The sequence below is a fragment of the Nerophis lumbriciformis genome, linkage group LG22 (genome assembly GCF_033978685.3).
Source record: "Nerophis lumbriciformis linkage group LG22, RoL_Nlum_v2.1, whole genome shotgun sequence".
In the NCBI taxonomy this organism is placed as follows: domain Eukaryota; kingdom Metazoa; phylum Chordata; class Actinopteri; order Syngnathiformes; family Syngnathidae; genus Nerophis; species Nerophis lumbriciformis.
In genome coordinates this window covers 11,904,959-11,929,262 of record NC_084569.2, presented here as the reverse complement: position 1 = coordinate 11,929,262, position 24,304 = coordinate 11,904,959, and the positions used below count along the sequence as shown (strand labels likewise).

Here is a 24,304-nt window from a genome sequence, read left to right as displayed (position 1 = left end):
TACCGTATTTTTCGGAGTATAAGTCGCTCTGGAGTATAAGTCGCACCGGCCGAAAATGCATAATGAAGGAAAAATTATTCATAAAAAAAAAAAAAAAAAGTCAACGTTTCGAAAAAATAACCAATATAAAAATTGCGTGTTTAGTACCGTATTTTTCGGAGTATAAGTCGCTCTGGAGTATAAGTCGCACCGGCCGAAAATGCATAATAAAGAAGGAACAATTATTCATAAAAAAAAAAAAAAAAAAAGTAAACGTTTCGAAAAAATAACTGCAATATAAAAATTGTGTGTTTAGTACCGTATTTTTCGGAGTATAAGTCGCTCTGGAGTATAAGTCGCACCGGCCGAAAATGCATAATAAAGAAGGACCGTATTTTTCGGAGTATAAGTCGCTCTGAAGTATAAGTCGCACCGGCCGAAAATGCATAATAAAGAAGGAAAAATTATTCATAAAGAAAAAATAAAAAGTCAACGTTTCGAAAAAATAACTGCAATATAAAAATTGTGTGTTTAGTACCGTATTTTTCGGAGTGTAAGTCGCTCTGGAGTATAAGTCGCACCGGCCGAAAATGCATAATAAAGAAGGACCATATTTTTCGGAGTATAAGTCGCTCTGGAGTATAAGTCGCACCGGCCGAAAATGCATAATAAAGAAGGAAAAATAATTCATAAAAAAAAAATAAAAAGTCAACGTTTCGAAAAAATAACTGCAGTATAAAAATTGTGTGTTTAGTACCGTATTTTTCGGCATATAAGTCGCTCTGGAGTATAAGTCGCACCGGCCGAAAATGCATAGTAAAGAAGGAAAAATTATTCATAAAAAAAAAAAAAAAGTCAACGTTTCGAAAAAATAACTGCAATATAAAAATTGTGTGTTTAGTACCGTATTTTTCGGAGTATAAGTCGCTCTGGAGTATAAGTCGCACCGGCCGAAAATGCATAATAAAGAAGGACCGTATTTTTCGGAGTATAAGTCGCTCTGGAGTATAAGTCGCACCGGCCGAAAATGCATAATAAAGAAGGAAAAATTATTCATAAAAAAAAAAAAAAAAAGTCAACGTTTCGAAAAAATAACTGCAATATAAGAATTGTGTGTTTAGTACCGTATTTTTCGGAGTATAAGTCGCTCTGGAGTATAAGTCGCACCGGCCGAAAATGCATAATAAAGAAGGAAAAATTATTCATAAAAAAAAAAAAAAAGTAAACGTTTCAAAAAAATATCTGTAATATAAAAATTGTGTGTTTAGTACCGTATTTTTCGGAGTATAAGTCGCTCTGGAGTATAAGTCGCACCGGCCGAAAATGCATAATAAAGAAGGAAACATTATTCATAAAAAAAATAAATAAAAAGTCAACGTTTCGAAAAAATAACTGCAATATAAAAATTGTGTGTTTAGTACCGTATTTTTCGGAGTATAAGTCGCTCTGGAGTATAAGTCGCACCGGCCGAAAATGCATAATAAAGAAGGAAAAATTATTCATAAAAAAAAAAAAAAAAGTCAATGTTTCGAAAAAATATCTGCAATATAAAAATTGTGTGTTTAGTACCGTATTTTTCGGAGTATAAGTCACTCTGGAGTATAAGTCGCACCGGCCGAAAATGCATAATAAAGAAGGACCGTATTTTTCGGAGTATAAGTCGCTCTGGAGTATATGTCGCACCGGCCGAAAACCCATAATAAAGAAGGAAAAATTATTCATAAAAAAAAAAAAAAAAAAGTCAACATTTCGAAAAAATAACTGCAATATAAAAATTGTGTGTTTAGTACCGTATTTTTCGGAGTATAAGTCGCACCGGCCGAAAATGCATAATAAAGAAGGAAAAAAACATATAAGTCGCACTAGAGTATAAGTCGCATTTTTGGGGGAAATGTATTTGATAAAAGCCAACACCAAGAATAGACATTTGAAAGGCAATTTAAAATAAATAAAGAATAGTGAACAACAGGCTGAATAAGTGTACGTTATATGAGGCATAAATAACCAACTGAGAACGTGCCTGGTATGTTATCGTAACATATTATGGTAAGAGTCATTCAAATAACTATAACATATAGAACATGCTATACGTTTACCAAACAATCTGTCACTCCTAATCGCTAAATCCCATGAAATCTTATACGTCTAGTCTCTTACGTGAATGAGATAAATAATATTATTTGATATTTTACAGTAATGTGTTAATTTCACACATACGTCGCTCCTGAGTATAAGTCGCACCCCCGGCCAAAATATGAAAAAAACTGCGACTTATAGTCCGAAAAATACGGTTTATACTAGAGATGTCCGATAATGGCTTTTTTGCCGATATTCTGATATTGTCCAACTCTTAATTACCGATTCCGATATCAACCGATACCGATATATACAGTCGTGGAATTAACTCATTATTATGCCTAATTTTGTTGTGATGCCCCGCTGGATGCATTAAACAATGTAACAAGGTTTTCCAAAATAAATCAACTCAAGTTATGGGGGAAAAAATGCCAACACGGCACTGCCACACTGCAAAAAGTCAGTGTTCAAAAACAAGAATAAAAAATACAAAAATTAGGGGTATTTTATTTGAACTAAGCAAAATTATCTGCCAATAGAACAAGAAAATTTGGCTTGTCAAGACTTTCCAAAACAAGTCAAATTAGCTAACCTCAATGAACCCAAAAATACCTTAAAATAAGTATATTCTCACTAATAATAACTGTGCTACTATATGAGTGCGTATTTTCTATTGTTTCATTGAAAATAAAACAGCCAAATGTGTCTAATATGAGACACAATTGTGTCAAAGTCATGATTTTTTTTTCATGCTTGAATTAAGAAATGATTACTTAAAAAAAAGTAGTGTTATACTTGTGAGTGTTGATGACACAGCTTTGCAACAGATATTCTAGTTCCAAGCATGTTTTACTCATCAAATCTCAGCAACAAGCTGTAATATCTTACTGAGATCATTTAGGACCAAAACCCTTAAAACAAGTAAAACACTCTAACATAAAATCTGCTGAGTGAGAAGAATTATCTTATCAGACAGAAAATAATCAAATATCACCCTTATTTGAGATATTTCATCTTACTTAGATTTCAGTTTTTGCAGTGGGGAAACATAACACAAACCTTCCTAATTGTTAGAAATCCCACTGTTTACATTAAACATGCTTCACTGATGAGAGCATTTGTCCTAATTTTGTCCTAATAAAGTGCTTTTTTTTTTTTTTTAACATGCCTCAAAACAGCAGCTTGGAATTTGGGACATTCTCTCCCTGAGAGAGCATGAGGAGGTTGAGGTGGGCGGGGTTGGGGGGTGGGTGGGGTTGAGGTGGGGGGGGGGAGTAGGGCGTAGCGGGGGGGTGTATATTGTAGCGTTCCGGAAGAGTTAGTGCTGCAAGGGGTTCTGGGTATTTGTTCTGTTGTGTTACGGTGCGGATGTTCTCCCGAAATGTGTTTGTCATTCTTGTTTGGTGTGGGTTCACGGTGTGGCGCATATTTGTAACAGTGTTAAAGTTGTTTATATGGCCACCCTCAGTGTGACCTGTATGGGTGTTGACCAAGTATGGATGGCATTCACTTGTGTGTGTGAAAAGCCGTAGAGATTATGTGATTGGGCCGGCACGCAAAGGCAGTGCCTTTAAGGTTTATTGGCGCTCTGTACTTCTCCCTACGTCCGTGTACCACTCCGTACAGCGGCGTTTTAAAAAGTCCTAAATTTTACTTTTTGAAACCGATACCGATAATTTCCGATATCACATTTTAAAGCATTTATCGGCTAATAATATCGGCAGACCGATATTATCGGACATCTCTAGTATATACCATATTTTCCGGACTATAACCCGCTACTCTTTACCTAAGCTTTGCACAATTTTTATATTGCAGTTATTTTTTCAAAACGTTGACTTTTTATTTATTTTTTTATGAATAATTTTTCCGTCTTTATTATGCATTTTCGGCCAGTGCGACTTATACTCCAGAGAGACTTATACTCCGAAAAATACGGTCCTTCTTTATTATGCATTTTCGGCCGGTGCGACTTATACTCCAGAGCGACTTATACTCCGAAAAATACGGTACTAAACACACAATTTTTATATTGCAGTTATTTTTTCGAAACGTTGACTTTTTATTTTTTAACGAACCAAACATCATGAATGTTTGTGCTCCAATCACTCTATCACAAAAAAACAAGAGTTGTAGAAATGATTGGAAACTCAAGACAGTAGAGATGCGCGGATAGGCAATTATTTCATCCGCAACCGCATCACAAAAGTCGTCAACCATCCGCATCCACCCGAACTAACATTTAATCAAAACCGCACCCGCCCGCACCCGCCCGTTGTAATATATCTAATATAGACGATGCAAGGCATTAGTGAGGTTATAAAGCTTTTGCCTGTTAAAGAAAGGAGACTGATCCAATGTAGCAGAGACATTCAATGCGTGCCACGCTGTCACGGCCCAGACGCACACCAGTGCGCAATCATCTGGGAGCCGCGCTGAGCGCACCTCCAAGCGCGTGGAGGTGCGATGTCCCTCGCACCCGCGGCGGCTCCACCCGGGCTCGCGCCCGAGGCTTCAGCGCGCACCGCGGCGGCCATCCTACTCGTCGCGGCCTAGCCCTCGCGGCTCTCGCTGCCGGCGACGGCCGGGTATGGGCCCGACGCACCAGCGCCATCCATTTTCAGGGCTAGTTGATTCGGCAGGTGGGTTGTTACACACTCCTTAGCGGGTTCCGACTTCCATGGCCACCGTCCTGCTGTCTATATCAACCAACACCTTTTCTGGGGTCTGATGAGCGTCGGCATCGGGCGCCTTAACCCGGCGTTCGGTTCATCCCGCAGCGCCAGTTCTGCTTACCAAAAGTGGTCCACTCGGCTCACCAGGGTGAGCCCCACCCCTTTCGTGAGCGCACTGCGCGTGGAGTGACCCCTGTTACGCGCCCCCGGCAACGGGGGTGGCGGGCAGGTAAGCTGCGCGGGCGGAGCGCGCGGAGTGACCCCTGTTACGAGCCCCCGGCCACGGGGGTGGCGGGCAGGTAAGCTGCTTACCTGCTGCGCGTGACGCCGGCCACGGCGAAGGCGGACGAGGCGGGGTGTCGGTGCGGTGGGCGCGGTGGTGACCCTGGACGTGCGTCGGGCCCTTCTCGCGGATCACCTCAGCTACGGCTCCCGGTGGGGCCCTCTCGGGGGAAGGGGCCTCGGTCCCGGACCCCGGTGAGGCGTCCCTTCTCCGCTCCGTAAAAGTGTCCCATCTCTTTTTTTTTTTCTTCTTCTGTTGTGGCATATGCTGCAGGTGCCTGCTCGTTTTTCGTATGTGGGTAACAACATTTAACTATGTATATATATTTCCGAATTGGTTTTACTCGAACCCGCCTGAATCTATTTAAAATCTAATTTTTTTTTATTTCAACCGCCCGACCCGACCCGCGGATAAAATCTTCTTTTTTTTTTTATTTCAACCGCCCGACCCGCGGATAATCCGCGGACTCCGCGGTTGTGTCCGCAAACCGCGCATCTCTACAAGACAGCCATGACATTATGTTCTTTACAAGTGTATGTAAACTTTTGACCACGACTGTGTCTTTAAGATGATTTAACTTATACCTGACACAACAAGATAGTAGTGGTAGCTGAGGTCAAAAGACAAATATTATTTTACTACAACCCAACATTATTTTAGTAATTTAGACATTGTTTCTGTTTGTCAAAGCAAAGTTTCTATGATGTTATTTCTGATATTTTTTAATGACTGCACTAATTCATCCAGACTGGCTTATTTTCAACAAGACGAGCAAAATATTTGTGTTACCCATAAATAGGAATCTTAGAGTGAGGCATATCCATAATGTTATTTTTATGCTTGAATTCCGCTTTAATTATTAGAGAGTGATGTCGTCTTGAGTTCACTTATACTTTGCTTACTTTGGCTTCAAACAGAATTTGATGAGTTCAGCCTTTTGTTCACCCTCAAAGATTTTTTTTGTGTAAACTTTGGACAGAAAAAAAGGCAATAATAGTACGACAGCTTTTCGGGTGAAGTCTGGTTCTTTCTGTCTGATTGAGTAAATCCTTATCGCTTTGCTTGATTAACTCATCTGAAATGATTATTTGCATACCGGTTTGAGCACACCTTTTGAAGGCAACACACACACACACACTCTGTATTGTTGTGTTTGTATTGATAGTTTCAATATTGCTCAGCTGATACCATCTTTCCTGCTGTTTTATATCAAATATTGGCACATGATGCATGTAGTTCTGGCTCTTATTAAGGGGGAACATTATCACAATTTCAGAAGGGTTAAAACCATTAAAAATCAGTTCCCAGTGGCTTATTTTATTTTTCGAAGTTTTTTTCAAAATTTTACCCATCACGCAATATCCCTAAAAAAAGCTTCAAAGTGCCTGATTTTAACCGTCGTTATATACACCCGTCCATTTTCCTGTGACGTCACATAGTGAAGCCAACACAAACAAACAGCAAGCTATAGCGACATTAGCTCGGATTCAGACTAGGATTTCAGCGGCTTAAGCGATTCAACACATTACGCATGTATTGGAACGGATGGTTGTAGTGTGGAGGCAGGTAGCGAAAACGAAATTGAAGAAGAAACTGAAGCTATTGAGCCATATCGGTTTGAACCGTATGCAAGCGAAACCGACGAAAACGACACGACAGCCAGCGACACGGGAGAAAGCGAGGACGAATTCGGCGATCGCCTTCTAACCAACGATTGGTATGTGTTTGTTTGGCATTAAAGGAAACTAACAACTATGAACTAGGTTTACAGCATATGAAATACATTTGGCAACAACATGCACTTTTGAGAGTGCAGACAGCCCAATTTTCATCAATTAATATATTCTGTAGACATACCCTCATGTCAGCAGGTCAGGGAAGCTAGGGTCGATATTCTTCTCTTGATCATCTTCGGGACGGTGTGAGCCAAGACACCCAGGGGGTTTAGCTCGCTCGTCTGCGGGAACAAACTGCCGCCATTGCTTGCCGTGCTACCGAGGTCCTTTGTCCTTGAATTGCTCACACACTCCGGCAGATTCAATGGGGGTCTGGCGGCAGATTTCTTTGTCTTTATCGTTGGAAATGCATCTGCTTTGAGTGTCGCAGGATATCTACACATTCTTGCCATCTCTGTCGTAGCATAGCTTTCGTCGGTAAAGTGTGCGGAACAAACGTCCAATTTCTTGCCACTTTGGCATCTTTGGGCCACTGGTGCAACTTGAATCCGTCCCTGTTCGTGTTGTTACACCCTCCGACAACACACCGACGAGGCATGATGTCTCCAAGGTACGGAAAACAGTCGAAAAAACATAAAATAACAGAGCTGATTTGACTCAGTGTTTGTAATGTGTTTGGGAAAATGGCGGATTGTTTCCCGATGTGACGTCATCGCTTCGAGAGCGAATAATAGAAAGGCGTTTAATTCGCCAAAATTCACCCATTTAGAGTTCGGAAATCGGTTAAAAAAATATCTGGTCTTTTTTCTGCAACATCAAGGTATATATTGACGCTTACATAGGTCTGGTGATAAGGTTCCCCTTTAAGAATTCCTCACCAGACACTGCATCACTGCTCTGATATCCCTGCAGTGGTGAGAGAGAATGTTGTATTCAAGTGCACTGTATGATATCCCATGCAATACTATTCAGCACAATCTTTAGAAACAGTGTTTAAGTGCACTGCAAAAAGTCAGTGTTCAAAAACAAGAAAAAAAAAATACAAAATTAGGGGTATTTTATTTGAACTAAGCAAAATGATCTGCCAATAGAACAAGAAAATTCGGCTTGTCAAGACTTTCCAAAACAAGTAAAATTAGTTAACATAATTGAACCCAAAAATACCTTAGAATAAGTATATTCTCACTAATAAGAAGTGCACTTTTCTTGGTAGGAAAAAAATGGGACCTTTTTGCTCAATATGTTGAAAGATATTCTTAAATTAAGTAAATGCTAGTGCCATTATCTTGACATAATGATACGCGCTCAAAAATGTCCCCAAAAAATGTGCGACTTATATATGTTTTTTCCCTTCTTTATTATGCATTTTCGGCCGGTGCGACTTACACTCCGGAAAATACGGTACGTAAATGCTAGTGCCATTATCTTGACATAATGATATGCGCTCGGCATGTTGTTTTTTTTTTCATGCTTGAAGTAAGAAATTATTACTTTAAAAAAGTAGTTTTATACTTGTGAGTGTTAATGACACAGCTTTGCATCAGTTCATATTCTAGTTTCAAGCATGTTTTACTCAATATAGGTCATAAAATCTCAGCAACAAGCTAATATCTTACTGAGATAATTTAGGACCAAAATCCTTAAAACAAGTAAAACAATCTAACATAAAATCTGCTTAGTGAGAAGAATTATCTTATCAGACAGAAAATAAGCAAATATCACCCTTATTTGAGATATTTCATCTTACTTAGATTTCAGTATTTGCAGTGTGAGAGGTGAAATTCATCAACATGCCATTTGTCAGCATGTTGGAAGCATGATGTGGTGTGCTTTGGATCAAGAACTGTTCTTTATCTTGACTACAAACCACTATGGCCTCCTGTAATAACAATACATATACTGTATATATATATATATATATATATATATATATATATATATATATCATTATTTACCATATGCAATTTGTTTTTCTTATAGCCAGACGTGTGTTCACCGTATTTTCCGTACTATAAGGCACACTTAACATTCCTCAAAACTCGACAGTGCGACTTATAACCCGGTGCGCCTAATGTACGGAATAATTCTGGTTTTGCTTACCGACCTTGAAGCAATGTTATTTGGTACATGGTGTAATGATAAGTGTGACCAGTAGATGGCAGTCAAACATAAGCGATATGTGTAGACTGCACTATGATGGCAATAGTTTATTTTATTATTTCTTTGGTCAATGGTCAACAAAATAAACAAACAGTTTTACATAAACAAACAGATGTACATTAATAAACAAACAGTTGTACATTCATAAATAAAAAAAAAAAATGTTGCAGACCAAAAGGGTTTAGGCTGAAGTTGAACACTTATTGCGCCTAACACTATAAACAAAGTCAAGTACAAGATGAGCTTCCAAAAAATATGACATTTCCTTTTCACAACATATTATAAATACACATTGTACACAACATAAATACTGTTCAATTATATACACAGTAAAGGCATGTGAAATATCCTTATACACATGTTAAACCTTTGCACCAATATGACTCAAGTAAACAACATCAACATTGTATATGTTCCATTGAAAATATAGAACATTACACACGGCACTCAAAAATCCATCAAAATGTTTTAGTAAGACTTCGGTAAGTTATGAAGCCGCACCGCTTGATATGCTTCAACATACAAGTATTATTATGGTGTGTGTATAAGGTAAGACATATTATCTGGCGTTTTGTTTCACAAAATTATGCAAAATCAACATTTCTTACCTTCTGTTACCTGCTGATGTGTATTTGGGATCTGCATAAGTCCTGAAAATGTGCGTGTATCCGCCATTGTAGTCCGGTCCGAAGCCGTAATCAATAAGCTTCTTTTTTTTCTCTATATTCTCGTTATGGGACATTCATCCTCCGCTGTTGCCATTTCTAAAATAAAGTAGCATAGAGTTCTTAGGATAGGATAAGTCTTTATTGTCATTGCACAAGTACAACGAAACTTTGTTTTCAGCACAAACCCGGTTCAAGATTAGACAAACAAACGGTGTACAGAACAGGAACGCTGATGAGTCGCCACAAGGCGCTCTGTAAAAGATGGGAAAAAGGTAAACGCTGGGGTAGGATGAGTAAAAAAATACAATCTAGACTGGGCTCCTAAGGGGGCCCAGTCTGGAGTGGGGAAAAAACCTCCATAGCAAAGCATATATACATATTACAACGTACATAGATAGATAGATAGTACTTTATTGATTCCATCTCGAGATATCTAGCAACAGAGGGAAGGGAGTGCGGGGTCATGGTGGCAGGCCGCAGCTCTCAGGCGCTGCCCATCCTTCCATCACCCCTATGGGATTTGCGTCGAGGGCGTTGGATTTGGGGGTGGGGTATGTATGTGTGTGGCGCATATTTTTGTGGATGCATGTGTGTGTGTAAGCCTGCAGTGTCTCTGTTCCGCGGTCTTGATGTCGTGCAGCCGATAAGTCCAAAGTCAACAACAACAGGTGTGTGTCCACGAGAGACAAAAAGGGAGTTTGTTGTGTCTTTGCCGCACTGTCTTTCGGGAGAGTCTCGAAGCCAGGGAAACAATCTAAGTTAAAATGTTTTGTATGCGAGTGAAAATAAAATTTGCTTTTCACTCTAAATTGTCTATGACTGGTCCTCAAAAACCTGCAGGGCAGACAGTCCGATGTGTTCCAAAATCACAAGAGGTGTCCACAGTTCTTCTCGCATCCTCCAATCATTTGTAGCAGTTTTGGGGTACTTTGAAGACTGCCAGCAACTTTCAATTTGTCGACAAACCAGAGCAACGCTTACTCCAATCAGCAGATGTCCTGTTGTCATAATTCCGAATAGGTAGATATCTTCACGTCCTCAACTTCTCCCAAGAGTCCGTCGTGTGTCCAGCAACAACCGCTCCGTCACGACAAGCAGGTTCCCCCAAACCCAAGATCTTGTCAATTTCGTTGAGGCCAGTTAAACCAATGTTTAGATTTGGAGAGCAGTGCAAAAATAGGGAACAACAAAGTTAAGACAAGACAAAACAAAGAAGCAAGCAGGAGAGATAAGGGAGAGCAAAGGGGAGTGTCCGCCCTCGATGAGTGCCAGTGAGAAAATACTTATATTTGTCAGTAAACCCGCTATGAAAGCGCTAAAATAAAACATACCGGTGTAGTGAGTTTACATTATGTCTGAAAGTCATTAAAATAGTTGGCTCCATCTTTTGACACTTCTTCCACTCCCGTCCTTGCACGCTACACCGCTACAACAAAGATGACGGGGAGAAGACGCTGTCGAAGGTCCATCCATCCATCTTCTTCCGCTTATCCGAGGCCAGACTTCCCTTTCCCCAGCCACTTCGTCCAGCTCTTCCCGAGGGATGCCGAGGCGTTCCCAGGCCATAGTCTTCCCATCGTGTCCTGGGTCTTCCCCGTGGCCTCCTACCGGTCGGACGTGCCCTGAACACCTTCCTAGGGAGGCGTTCGGATGGCATCCTGACCAGATGCCGGAACCACCTCATCTGGCTCCTCTCCATGTGGAGGAGTAGCGGCTTTACTTTGAGCTCCTCCCGGATGACAGAGCTTCTCACCCTATCTCTAAGGGAGAGCCCCGCCACCCGGCGGAGGAAACTCATTTCGGCCGCTTGTACCCGTGATCCTGTCCTTTCGGTCATAACCCAAAGCTCATGACCATAGGTGAGGATGGGAACGTAGATCGACCGGTAAATTGAGAGCTTTGCCTTCCGGCTCAGCTCCTTTTTCACCGCAATGGATCGATACAGCGTCCGCATTACTGAAGACGCCGCACCGATCCGCCTGTCGATCTCACGATCCACTATTCCCTCACTCGTGAACAAGACTCCGAGGTACTTGAACTCCTCCACTTGGGGAGGAGCGGACTCCTTTTTGGGGCATGCGAAGGTGAGCCACATAAATAAGACCGCCCACAAAACGGCGCGACCTGAAGAGACTGTCAGAAAGCGGCTTGAAGATGATCTGTAAAACATCATCTATGCAACATTCTGACCAAAGAACCACCATTACATGTTATGTAGACCACAAGGAAGTGTTTTCCATTTATTAAAAAATAATCATAATATGACCCCTTTAATGCGCCCTGACAAGACCCGCTCATCGGCAGTTCGCCTTATAATCAGGTACGCCCTATGGTCCGGAAAATACAGTACTTAGAGTAGTAATTCTTAACCTTGTTGGAGGTACCGAACCCCACCAGTTTCATATGCGATTCACCGAACCCTTCTTTAGTGAAGAATACAATGTATTTTTTTTTCAAATTCAAGACAAAGTTATACACAGTATAATAATAATAATAGATTGTATTTGTAAAAATCACTTTACATTGAGTAAACAACCTCAAAGTGCTACAGTGTATTAAAAAATAAAAATAAAAAGATAATACAAAATAAATAAAAATAGAAACTAGAACAGCAAAATAGCTAAAACTAGTATGCATATACCTAAAAAAAAAAAAAAAAAGGCTTTTTTAAAAAGAAGGGTTTTTAAGCCTTTTTTAAAAGCATCCACAGTCTGTGGTGCCCTCAGGTGGTCAGGGAGAGCGTTCCACAGACTGGGAGCAGCGGAGCAGAAAGCCCGGTCTCCCATTGTTCGTAGCTTTGTCCTCGGAGGTTGGAGGAGGTTAGCCTGTCCGGAGCGGAGGTGTCGTGTGGAGGATTTGGGGGTGAGTACCGTATTTTTCGGACTATAAGTCGCAGTTTTTTTTCATAGTTTGGCCGGGCTCCAGTGCGACCTATATATGTTTTTTTCCTTCTTTATTATGCATTTTCGGCAGGTGCGACTTATACTCCAAAAAATACGGTAGTTCTTTGATGTAGAAGGGGGCATTTCCATGGAGGCACTGGTGGGTTAGTAGGGAGACTTTGAATTCAATCCTATATGTTTTTGGTAACACTTTAGTATGGGGAACATATTCTAAGTAACAAAGACTTAATTTAGAGTTTTTTGGACACTAGGGGAACATATTCTAAGTAACAAAAACTTAAAGTTATTTGGTTAGGGTTAGGGTTAGAGGGTTGGGGTTATAATAAAGCCATGCAGAATAAGGCATTAATAAGTACTTAATAATGACTAGTTAAGAGCCAATATGTTACTAATTTGCATGTTAATAAGCAACTAATTAATGGTGAATATGTTCCCCATACTAAAGTGTTACCATGTTTCTTTACTGGTGCATAAAATGAACCATGCATGAACATCACCTTATTCAAAGAACAAAACCAACACAGTGCATAAACTCACAACAAATTACACACCTGCAAATCAGTCTGACTTCTGCTGTTGCCGTATCCGTAATACGCCGATAGGGAAAAGTTTTTATTTACACGATGAGTCGGGTGTGTTTTGACCTCCGCCGAACCCCTGAGCCCGACTCACCGAACCTCTAGGGTTCGATCGAACCCAGGTTAAGAACCACTGGCCTAGAGCCTCCACAATGCCGTGCATGGGGTGAGAGTTATTGGGCATTATTATTCATCTAAACTTGGTCAGCATTCTTCTGTCAGCCACCTCCTCAATGCTGTCTAGTGGGCAGCCTAAGACGGAGTTGCCTCTCTTAATCACATGAATAAGTGAATTGTGAGTCCAGTCCAGTTTATTGTTGAGGTGAACACCCATAGAAAAGTTAGCATACAAAACAAAAGCACATCATAACTATTGCGTAGTTGTATATTAAAAACCTATAAAGGCCTTAGTGGCCACATGTGTGGACAGCACCTTTTAGCTATTATTTCCAAAATTGTGTACACTACTGAATTGGGGTCTTATGCCGACATATGGACACTTATACTGCCATCTGGTGGTGTCAGAAGAGTATAACATACAATGGAATTTGGAAACAAAAAGTGTAAAAATTAACATTTGCATGTCACTACACAATAAGTACACGTTTGTGTACTTATGGACTAAGTACATAATATCAAAAGATGATTTTTAGTTTTTATTCTAATTAGGGTCCAATAAGCCCAAATAGCAAAGAGAAATTAAAAAAAGCATGTATACAAACAGCTTGGGCCTTAAGAGGTTAAGTGACATGTACTGCATGATTGTCAAATATGAGATGATTAGTCAGTATATCCTGCAGTATTGATGGTGACCGCAGCAAGTCTTGTAGATATGTTGCTGTCCCGGCAGCTGTTCCTGGCTAGTCGGGTGCAGGGGACCGACTAATTGGAGGAAGCCCCGAAGGAACAACAAGAGAAGGCACAAGACGACAAGACGTGCTGCAAACGCTGCATTTTATCAGCGCTGTGGTGGAATATTCTCGCTCGAGGTACGACGAATGTAAAGCTAAAAAGCTCCTAATGAGCGAGCGTGTCCATCATTTTAAATGCTGCAGGGCCGCCTCATGCTTTAATGCAAATTTCACACTTAAAATCCACAAGTGACTCTCATCCTTCACCACCGCCTCTGCGGCCATCATCAATCCTCGCCGCCTCTTATTTCCGTTGTCCAACTGAGTGGGGAAATGCCAGCATTATGATCAACATTAAAATACAGTTGTGTAGTTAGGCCTAAGTATTCGTTCAAAATAAAGCAGAGGTTTCATTTAACGAGTATATTTTAAAGGGGAACATTATCACAATTTCAGATGGGTTAAAACCATTAAAAATCAGTTCCCAGTGGCTTATTTTATTTTCGAAGTTTTCTTCAAAATTTTACCCATCACGCAATATCCCTAAAAAAAGCTTCGAAGTGCCTGATTTTAACCATCGTTATATACACCCGTTCATTTTCCTGTGACGTCACATAGTGACGCCAACACAAACAAACATGGCGCATAGAACAGCAAGCTATAGCGACATTAGCTCGGATTCAGACTCGGATTTCAGCGGCTTAAGCGATTCAACAGATTACGCATGTATTGAAACGGATGGTTAGCGAAATCGAAATTGAAGAAGAAACTGAAGCTATTGAGCCATATCGGTTTGAACCGTATGCAAGCGAAACCGACAAACGACACGACAGCCAGCGACACGGGAGAAAGCGAGGACGAATTTGGCGATCGCCTTCTAACCAACGATTGGTATGTGTTTGTTTGGCATTAAAGGAAACTAACAACTATTGAGTTTGAGTTTGAGTTTATTTCGAACATGCAAGTATACAACATGATACATCACAATCTCCAGTTTCTCTTTTCAACATGTTCGAAAAGGAGTAGGAAGAAGCAAAGCTTATTTAATCCTACCCCTTTTCTTTTACATGACAGTTGCTAAAACTTTTGTTCACTTCCTGTTCTCAATTTATTCACAATATACTCCATAAGTAATCACAATAAAATAAGTAAATAAATAATAATTGGTGAAGTAAGTTACATTTCATATGTTGAGATAAGTAAGATTATTTTGTGAGTGAAGGAATGAAAGAATGGATGAGTTAAATAAATTCAGAATGTTTATCATGGTTCTTCTTCTTTGTACTTTGTAAACACTTTAAGTTTGAAGAGTTTCTTGAAGTGGATCATATTAGTACATTGTTTGATTGCTTTGCTTAATCCATTCCATAATTTAATTCCACATACTGATATACTGAAGGTCTTAAGTGTTGTACGTGCATACAAATGTTTTAAATTACATTTCTCTCTAAGATTATATTTCTCCTCTTTTTTTGAGAAGAATTGTTGTATATTCTTGGGTAGCAGGTTATAGTTTGCTTTGTGTATAATTTTAGCTGTTTGCAAATTCACTATGTCGTAGAATTTCAGAATCTTTGATTCAATAAATAAAGGATTTGTGTGTTCTCTATATCCAACATTATGTATTATTCTAACTGATCTTTTTTGTAACACCGTTAATGAATGAAGTGTACTTTTGTAATTATTTCCCCATATTTCTGCACAATAACTCAGATATGGTAACACTAGTGAGCAGTAGAGAATATGAAGTGATTTTTTGTCTAGAACATGTTTTGCTTTATTCATTATTGACGTGTTTCTTGCTACTTTATGTTGTATATTTTTTACGTGAGATTTCCAGTTCAATTTATCATCAATCATTATACCTAGAAATTTGGTTTCATTTACTCTTTCAATTTCTATTCCGTCTATTTGTATTTGTGTTTGACTTTCTCTTCTACTGTTACCAAATAGCATTATTTTAGTTTTACTGAGATTCAACGATAGTCTGTTTTTGTCAAACCATCTTTTTAATTTGTTAATTTCTTCTGTTATTATTTGTAGTATCTTCTGTGTATTCTCTCCTGAACAAAACGCTGTTGTATCATCCGCAAATAATACTAACTTTAAATCTTTTGTAACTTTACAAATGTCATTTATATATAGATTGAATAATTTAGGTCCTAGTATTGATCCCTGAGGTACACCACAGGATATATTTAGCGTTGTAGAGGTGTGTTCGCCTACCTTCACGTATTGTTTCCTGTTCATTAGATAACTTCTTATCCAGTTTAAGACTAACCCTCTGATGCCATATCGTTCTAGTTTTTTTATTAAAATATTGTGATTAATTGTGTCAAATGCTTTAGTTAGATCCATAAAAACTGCTGCCGCACATTTTTTATTATCTATAGCATTGGTAATTTCTTCTGTAATTTCAATTAAAGCCATCGAAGTTGAAACATTAGCTCTGTATCCATATTGATTTTCTTCGAGTATTCTATTTTTATTTATGAAACTCTCTAATCTGTTATTGAACAGTTTTTCAATGATTTTAGAAAATTGTGGAAGTAAGGAAACAGGTCTATGAACTAGGTTTACAGCATATGAAATACATTTGGCAACAACATGCACTTTGAGAGTGCAGACAGCCCAATTTTCATCAATTAATATATTCTGTAGACATACCCTCATCCGCTCTCTTTTCCTGAAAGCTGATCTGTCCAGTTTTGGAGTTGATGTCAGTAGGCCAGGGAAGCTAGGGTCGATATTCTTCTCTTGATCATCTTCGGTGGCATAAGGGACGGTGTGAGCCAAGACATCCAGGGGGTTTAGCTCGCTCGTCTGCGGGAACAAACTGCCGCCATTGCTTGCCGTGCTACCGAAGTCCTTTGTCCCTGAATTGCTCACACACTCCGGCAGATTCAATGGGGGTCTGGCGGCAGATTTCTTTGACTTTATCGTTGGAAATGCATCTGCTTTGAGTGTCGCAGAATATCCACACATTCTTGCCATCTCTGTCGTAGCATAGCTTTCGTCGGTAAAGTGTGCGGAGCAAACGTCCAATTTCTTGCCACTTTCGCATCTTTGGGCCACTGGTGCAACTTGAATCCGTCCCTGTTCGTGTTGTTACACCCTCCAACAACACACCGACGAGGCATGATGTCTCCAAGGTACGGAAAACAGTCGAAAAAACGGAAAATAACAGAGCTGATTTGACTCGGTGTTTGTAATGTGTTTGAGAAAATGGCAGATTGCTTCCCGATGTGACGTCACAACGAGAGCGAATATTAGAAAGGCGTTTAATTCGCCAAAATTCACCCATTTAGAGTTCGGAAATCGGTTAAAAAAATATATGGTCTTTTTTCTGCAACATCAAGGTATATATTGATGCTTACATAGGTCTGGTGATAAATGTTCCCCTTTAAGGTTGTACGGTACACGCGGTACTAATGAATTGAAATCGGTACGATACTGCATTTGAAAAATACCAGTTTTTTTTTTTTGTCCTGTCCAGCTACTCATATCGGCTGTAAAAAATTTACTTTACAAAAGAAAAGTTTTAGATTCTTCTCATGTTGCCTTATTTGTATTTGACTTTATTAAATGGATTTATATTATTATTTGGTGCTGCCGGGCCGGAGAAGGAGGGGATAGAAAGAGGGAAAAAAAGGACGACAGGGGGAAATTGCGGGGATAAGACAGAGAGACAACAAAAGCAAAAGCACCTAAAAACTTCCAATTTTCTCAAAAGCTGACAGTGCGCCTTATAATCCGGTGCGCCTTATATATGGACCAATATTGAGCCACAACAGGTCTCGCAACCCCAGCCTCTACTGTAGCGTCTATTCTATGCGCCTTATAATGCGGTGCGCCTTGTATATGAACAAAGTTTTAAAATAGGCCATTCATTGAAGGTGCGCCTTATAATCCGGTGCGCCTTATAGTGCGGAAAATACGGTAATGTAAAGCATCCAAACAACAGAAGAATAAGTGAATAAGTAAAACAATAATAACAACAACAACAGAACAACATCAGCAAAAAGGATATGTACAAATATAAAAGTGATAGCAAAGAAGCGGTTAGTGAAATAAATATTAATAATACGGAAATGACAATGAGCATTATTACAGTACAAATGGAGCAATACAAATACCAATAGAAATAGCACCATTGATAATGAATAATAACAATTACCTCTATTATCAACAATACAATTGTTTCAAATGCAACAATACATATATGTAATAATAACTTGAAGTACAAAAGAAAGCAGATAAATGGAGGAGAAGAAAGAGAAGCCAACTATATTAACTAGGGATGTCCGATAATGGCTTTTTGTCGATATCCGATATTCCGATATTGTCCAACTCTTTAATTACCGATACCGATATCAACCGATATATGCAGTCGTGGAATTAACACATTATTATGCCTAATTTGGACAACCAGGTATGGTGAAGATTAGGTACTTTTTTAAAAAAATTAATCAAATAAGATAAATAAATTAAAAACATTTTCTTGAATAAAAAAAGAAAGTAAAACAATATAAAAACAGTTACATAGAAACTAGTAATGAATGAAAATGAGTAAAATTAACTGTTAAAGGTTAGTACTATTAGTGGACCATGTGTGCTTACGGACTGTATCCCTTGCAGACTGTATTGATATATATTGATATATAATGTAGGAACCAGAATATTAATAACAGAAAGAAACAACCCTTTTGTGTGAATGAGTGTAAATGGGGGAGGGAGGTGTTTTGGGTTGGTGCACTAATTGTAAGTGTATCTTGTGTTTTTTATGTTGATTTAATAAAAACAAATTTAAAAAAAAAAAAAAAAAAACGATAAAAAAAAACAATACCGATAATTTCCGATATTACATTTTAACGCATTTATCGGCCGATTATATCGGCAGGCCTCTCATTCCTCCTTAAATGAGAGGCAACATTCCCCTTTCAGGAGGCAGATTGTACACAGGCACCAACACTATCGGCCGATATTATCAGACATCTCTAATATTAACCTTGTAGATTGTTATCGTAACAATATGTCAAGCTTGGTCAGTGTGTCATGTGTTACGCAGTTTCCCCTAGGGCAACAAAGTTCATATATGTTTGATGAAACGACAAAGCTGATGCTTTAAACACGGAAGGGTCACGCTGCAAGCGCTGCTTTAAAACATGCCTCGCCGAAGGTGATTAAAGTATTACCACCTTTGCTTCAAACTTAGCTAAACAAATAAATAACAAGCAGTCATATTGACAGGTAATAAAGTCAACTAGCTCCTCCCATAATGATATGAAGACACGGACACAGCTGCTTGGCTTAATGCCAAATATTAGCGGAGTTAAAACAGCCCACGTAGCGCAAACTAATGCAATTTTAATGACTGAATTTTCCAACAAATTGCTACGATTTGTTTCGTCACTAACAATGTGTTTTGCCTGCGACATGTCTTTTCTGTAGTTTCAGCTATAGTATTGCTTTTAGTATTTATTAGGGACCGAGTCCCTTTGGGACAGAGGACCCTATTAAATTGCTCGCGTTTTATTATTATACCGCTGCCTCTTTGAGCTGTAATTCGACCCCCTTAACATGCTTCAGAACTCACCAAATTGGACACACACATCAGGACTGGCGAAAATTGCGATCTAATCAAAAAAACCAAACCCCAAAACTCAAAATTGTGCTCTAGCGCCCCCTAGGAAGAAAACACAGACAAAACTACCTGTAACTCCCAGTAGGAATGTCGTAGAGACATGAAACAACAACCTCTATGTAGGTCTCACTTAGACCTATATTTCATACACTGACAACCCCCAGCAAAAATCAACAGGAAGTTTGCAATTCCCCCTTCAAAACAAAAGTTGTGTAAAAACAGTCACCTTTTTTCAAACATTATCTCCTCTGAGCACGTTTGTCGTGTCGGCTTCAAATTAGCACAGGAGAGAGATTGAACCCTTCTGATTAAAAGTTGATGAAAGAGTTTTAATTACTGCTCCGGTTTGGATTTTATGAGCCCTCAAAGTCGGTCCCGTCCATCGCTGCTTGCAGCTTTAATTAATGATTGTATTTGTCTTAAAGCACAGACCAATAGTGGAAACCATAAATCATGAAGCATAATGTCAATAAAGCTTTTCATTCTATTCTAACCTATGTAATATCCATCCATCCATCCATCTTCTTCCGTTTATCCGAAGTCGGGTCGCGGGGGTGTATGTGTATTTGTGTGTGTGTGTATGTACAGTCGTGGTCAAAAGTTTACATACACTTGTAAAGAACATAATGTCATGGCTGTCTTGAGTTTCCAATAATTTCTACAACTCTTATTTTTGTGTGATAGAGTGATTGGAGCACATACTTTGTTGGTCTCAAAAAAAACATTCATGAAGTTTGGTTCTTTTATTAATCTATTATTGGTCTACTGAAAATGTGAGCAAATCTGCTGGGTCAAAAGTATACATACAGCAATGTTAATATTTGCTTACATGTCCCTTGGCGAGTTTCACTGCAATAAGGCACTTTTGGTAGCCATCCACAAGCTTCTGGTTGAATTTTTGACCACTCCTCTTGACGAAATTGGTGCAGTTCAGCTAAATGTGTTGGTTTTCTGACATGGACTTGTTTCTTCAGCATTGTCCACACGTTTAAGTCAGGACTTTGGGAAGGCCTTTCTAAAACCTTAATTATAACCTGATTTAGCCATTCTTTTACCACTTTTGACGTGTGTTTGGGTTTTTTGTCCTGTTGGAACACCCAACTGCGCCCAAGACCCAACATCCGGGCAGATGATTTTAGGTTGTCCTGAAGAATTTGGAAGTAATCCTCCTTTTTTCATTGTCCCATTTTGGTAGTCTTCCACAAGCTTCTGGTTGAATTTTTGACCACTCCTCTTGACGAAATTGGTGCAGTTCAGCTAAATGTGTTGGTTTTCTGACATGGACTTGTTTCTTCAGCATTGTCCACACGTTTAAGTCAGGACTTTGGGAAGGCCTTTTTTTTAAAACCTTAATTCTAAGCCTGATTTAGCCATTCCTTTACCACTTTTGATGTATGTTTGGGGTTTGTGTCCTGTTGGAACACCCAACTGCGCCCAAGACCCAACCTCCGGGCTGATGATTTTCGGTTGTCCTGAAGAATTTGGAGGTAATCCTCCTTTTTCATTGTCCCATTTACTCTCTGTAAAGCACCAGTTCCATTGGCAGCAAAACAGGTCCAGAGCATAATACTACCACCACCATTCTTGACGGTAGGAATGGTGTTCCTGGGATTAACAGCCTCACCTTTTCTCCTCCAAACATATTGCTTGTTGTTGTGGCCAAACAGCTCAATTTTTGTTTCATCTGACCACAGAACTTTCCTCCGGAATGTCTTATCTTTGTCCATGTGATGTCAGATGAAACAAAAATTGAGCTGTTTGGCCACATTTAAGTAACACCCCCACACTGCTCGCATAACTCCAAATATTGCTCCATCCAAGACTGATGTTGTTTTCTCGACTCATTCTTCCTGACGTGCCCTTGATTCTTGTGCCATCTCATCTCTTCCAGACCATCATGGAGCAGTTCAACCCCTGCTTACGGAACTTTGTTGCCATGGGAAAGAACTACGAGAAGGCCCTTGCCAGTAAGTCCTTTTCATTATGTTTCCCCCTCTTTGCTTGTGCCTTCATCTCCCAGGCACGCTGCCAATCCATCGTTCCTCTCCCCGTCTTATCCACCTATGTTCTCCCTTTTTGTCTTGTCTATAAAAGCACAATGTTTATCCTCCCGCCTTGTCATGGGGCGCGCCGCTTTTTTATCCGGCCGTGGAGGCGTATTAAGAGCAAAACAAAGGGCCTCTAATGTGAGGTGATGATGGTTCACTGTGGGCAGACAAATTAATGAGCGGACGCGTGGTTGCGAGATCGTCCGTTGGTAATTTGAAGACTGTGATTTATCGAAACTCCCCCGAATGATAAAAAAATTAACACGAGGCGGACCCCCCCCCCCTCAGTCCAACGAGTCGTATGTTTCATTCCCCGTCCTTGACACGTGTGCTAAGTAATCCAAGACCCAGTGGGAGGATGGAGACAGACTCCCTGAGCCACTAAATACCCACTTTGCAAGATTTGCTCGACCCTCATGGGCGACTAAGAGGCTCTGATTTGCGGGGGCAGAATGAGAGGGGCCACTTGTTGCCCATATGGTGCGACAATTGAAGGTTTTTTTTTGACACACATTCCAAGTTAAAATTGATATTGTGAATCTGATCCAAGTAGGATTGTACGGTATACCGGTATTAGTATAGCACCGCGATACTAATGAATCATATTCGGGACCATGCAGCTTATGAAAAGTACCGCAGGAGCATGTTCGGAGTACTTACAAGCAGACACAGTGTGTAGCAGTGACGTGCGGTGAGGTTGATGACTGGTGAGGCACTGACTTCATCACAGTCAGATTTACAAACATATGAACCCTAAAGAGTATCTTATTCACCATTTGATTGGCAGCAGTTAACGGGTTTTGTTTAAAAGCTCATACCAGCATTTTTCCCTGCTTGGCACTCAGCATCAAGGGTTGGAATTGGGGGTTAAATCACCAAAAATTATTCCCGGGCGCGGCGCCGCTGCTGCCCACTGCTCCCCTCACCTCCCAGGTGGTGATCAAGGGGTTGGGTCAAATGCAGAGGACACATTTCATTACACCTAGTGTGTGTGTGACAATCATTGGTACTTTAACTTAACTTTAACTTTACACATACAAACTGCAGCACACAAAAAAGCACATTTAATTAAAAAAAACGTTATTATGGTCTAACCTTTACTTATAAAATAAGTCCATGAGCCGCTGTTGTGCTGGATTAATGAACCCCCTGACGGGTGTGTTATATCAACTAAAGCCCTCACTTAAACTTTCCACGTGCAAGATTGAATCTATTTAAAAAAGTGTAACCGAGGGTTTATAAATGTCGCCTATACTGTATGAAACTACAAAATAACAAACACGGAGGCTCCAGTTTACACGAGGACCACTTTATTTACCTTCTTTCAAAAACCTCCGCTCCATTACAACATGTCATCACTTCCGCTCTTGGCGCCTTCAAAATAAGAGCTCCAGGCATATACTGTATAACAGCGCATAACAGGAACTTAACATCACAAATAGGAAAGCCCATAAAAATAGGTTACAAAAGTTATTTAATAAGAAGCCAAAAAGTGCAAAAACAATAATGTTCGTGTTGGAGGAGTTGTGAATTAGGTACACCTGCAGTCTGCAGGTGTACCTAATGTTGTGGCCCTGCAGTCATTCACAACTCCTCCAACACGAACATTATTGTTTTTGCACTTTTTGGCTTCTTATGAAATAACTTTTTTAAATAGATTCAATCTTGCACGTGGAAAGTTTAAGTGTGGGCTTTAGTTGATATAACAATTCTACGGCGGGGGTGCAGGAGGCGGGGCTACTGGAGCCTCAGCCAGTGCGTCTTTTGCAGCCGTTTTATGATCGCTCAGCACAAGAAATACGTTACACACATACAGTTGTTGACAAAATACACTGTACATTCTATACGTCAGCTAACTAAACTATGGAAATGTATAATATAATTCATATAGCAATACAGTCTCACTGCACAGCAGGCCAGTAGTTAGCCGAGTCATTGCGCAATCCATGTTGAGGCACTGAGTGACGTGCCTCAACTGGCTGCTGATCACCGCACCGTCTCTTCTCAGTATTTGAACGGCAAATGTGAAAATTCAGCGATTTTGAATAAAAATAATCAAAACTGGTGAAGTTAAATGGAAAATAACGTTATAGTATAATCACTGCATACATATAACAATTTAATTAAATTGTTTTCTTTTTACATTTTTTTTCTTTCCATGACTGCACGTCACTGGTGTGTAGACAGAAAAGGGAGAACGGACGCATTTTGGCTTAAAAACTAACGATAAAGGTGAAGTTATAACACTGAAACACCCTCACGAAGAGGTGCTTTAAGACATGGCTACCTAGCTAGCGGCTAAAGTCCATCCCCAGTCTATACAGTGTTTTAGCTACTTCTAAATCACTAATCCTCGCCTCTATGGCGACAAATAAAGTAAGTTTCTTACAACTATTATTATCACTGCAGGACGAGGAATAGCTAAATGCTTCACTACACACCGTAGCTAACTGGCGTCACAATGTAAACAAACGCCATTGGTGGATCTACACCTGACATCCACTGTAATGATACCAAGTACAGGAGCGTATCTCGTCGATACTACTATGATTACGTCGATATTTTTTGGCATCACATCTTCTTTCGTTTTTTTTTTAATGTATATTATGTTTATAAACTCAGGAAATATGTCCCTGGACACATGAGGACTTTGAATATGACCAATGTATGATCCTGTAACCACTTGGTATCGGATTGATGCACAAATTTGTGGTATCGTCCAAAACTACCGTATTTTCCGCACTATAAGGCGCACCTAAAAAC

The 24,304-nt window shown here is 39.7% G+C and overlaps 1 protein-coding gene across 4 annotated transcripts in view; it reads left to right on the top strand.

The window, feature by feature from the left end:
* The window catches only part of LOC133615561 (BAR/IMD domain-containing adapter protein 2-like), a 241,580-nt gene that overhangs the window by 63,801 nt on the left and 153,475 nt on the right, over positions 1 to 24,304 (top strand). For all 4 annotated transcript variants that reach the window (XM_061974241.2, XM_061974243.1, XM_072915671.1 and 1 more), the window contains one exon: positions 21,385 to 21,460. In XM_061974241.2, coding sequence (XP_061830225.1) covers positions 21,385 to 21,460 — 76 coding nt within the window. The remainder of the gene's footprint in view (positions 1 to 21,384; positions 21,461 to 24,304) is intronic.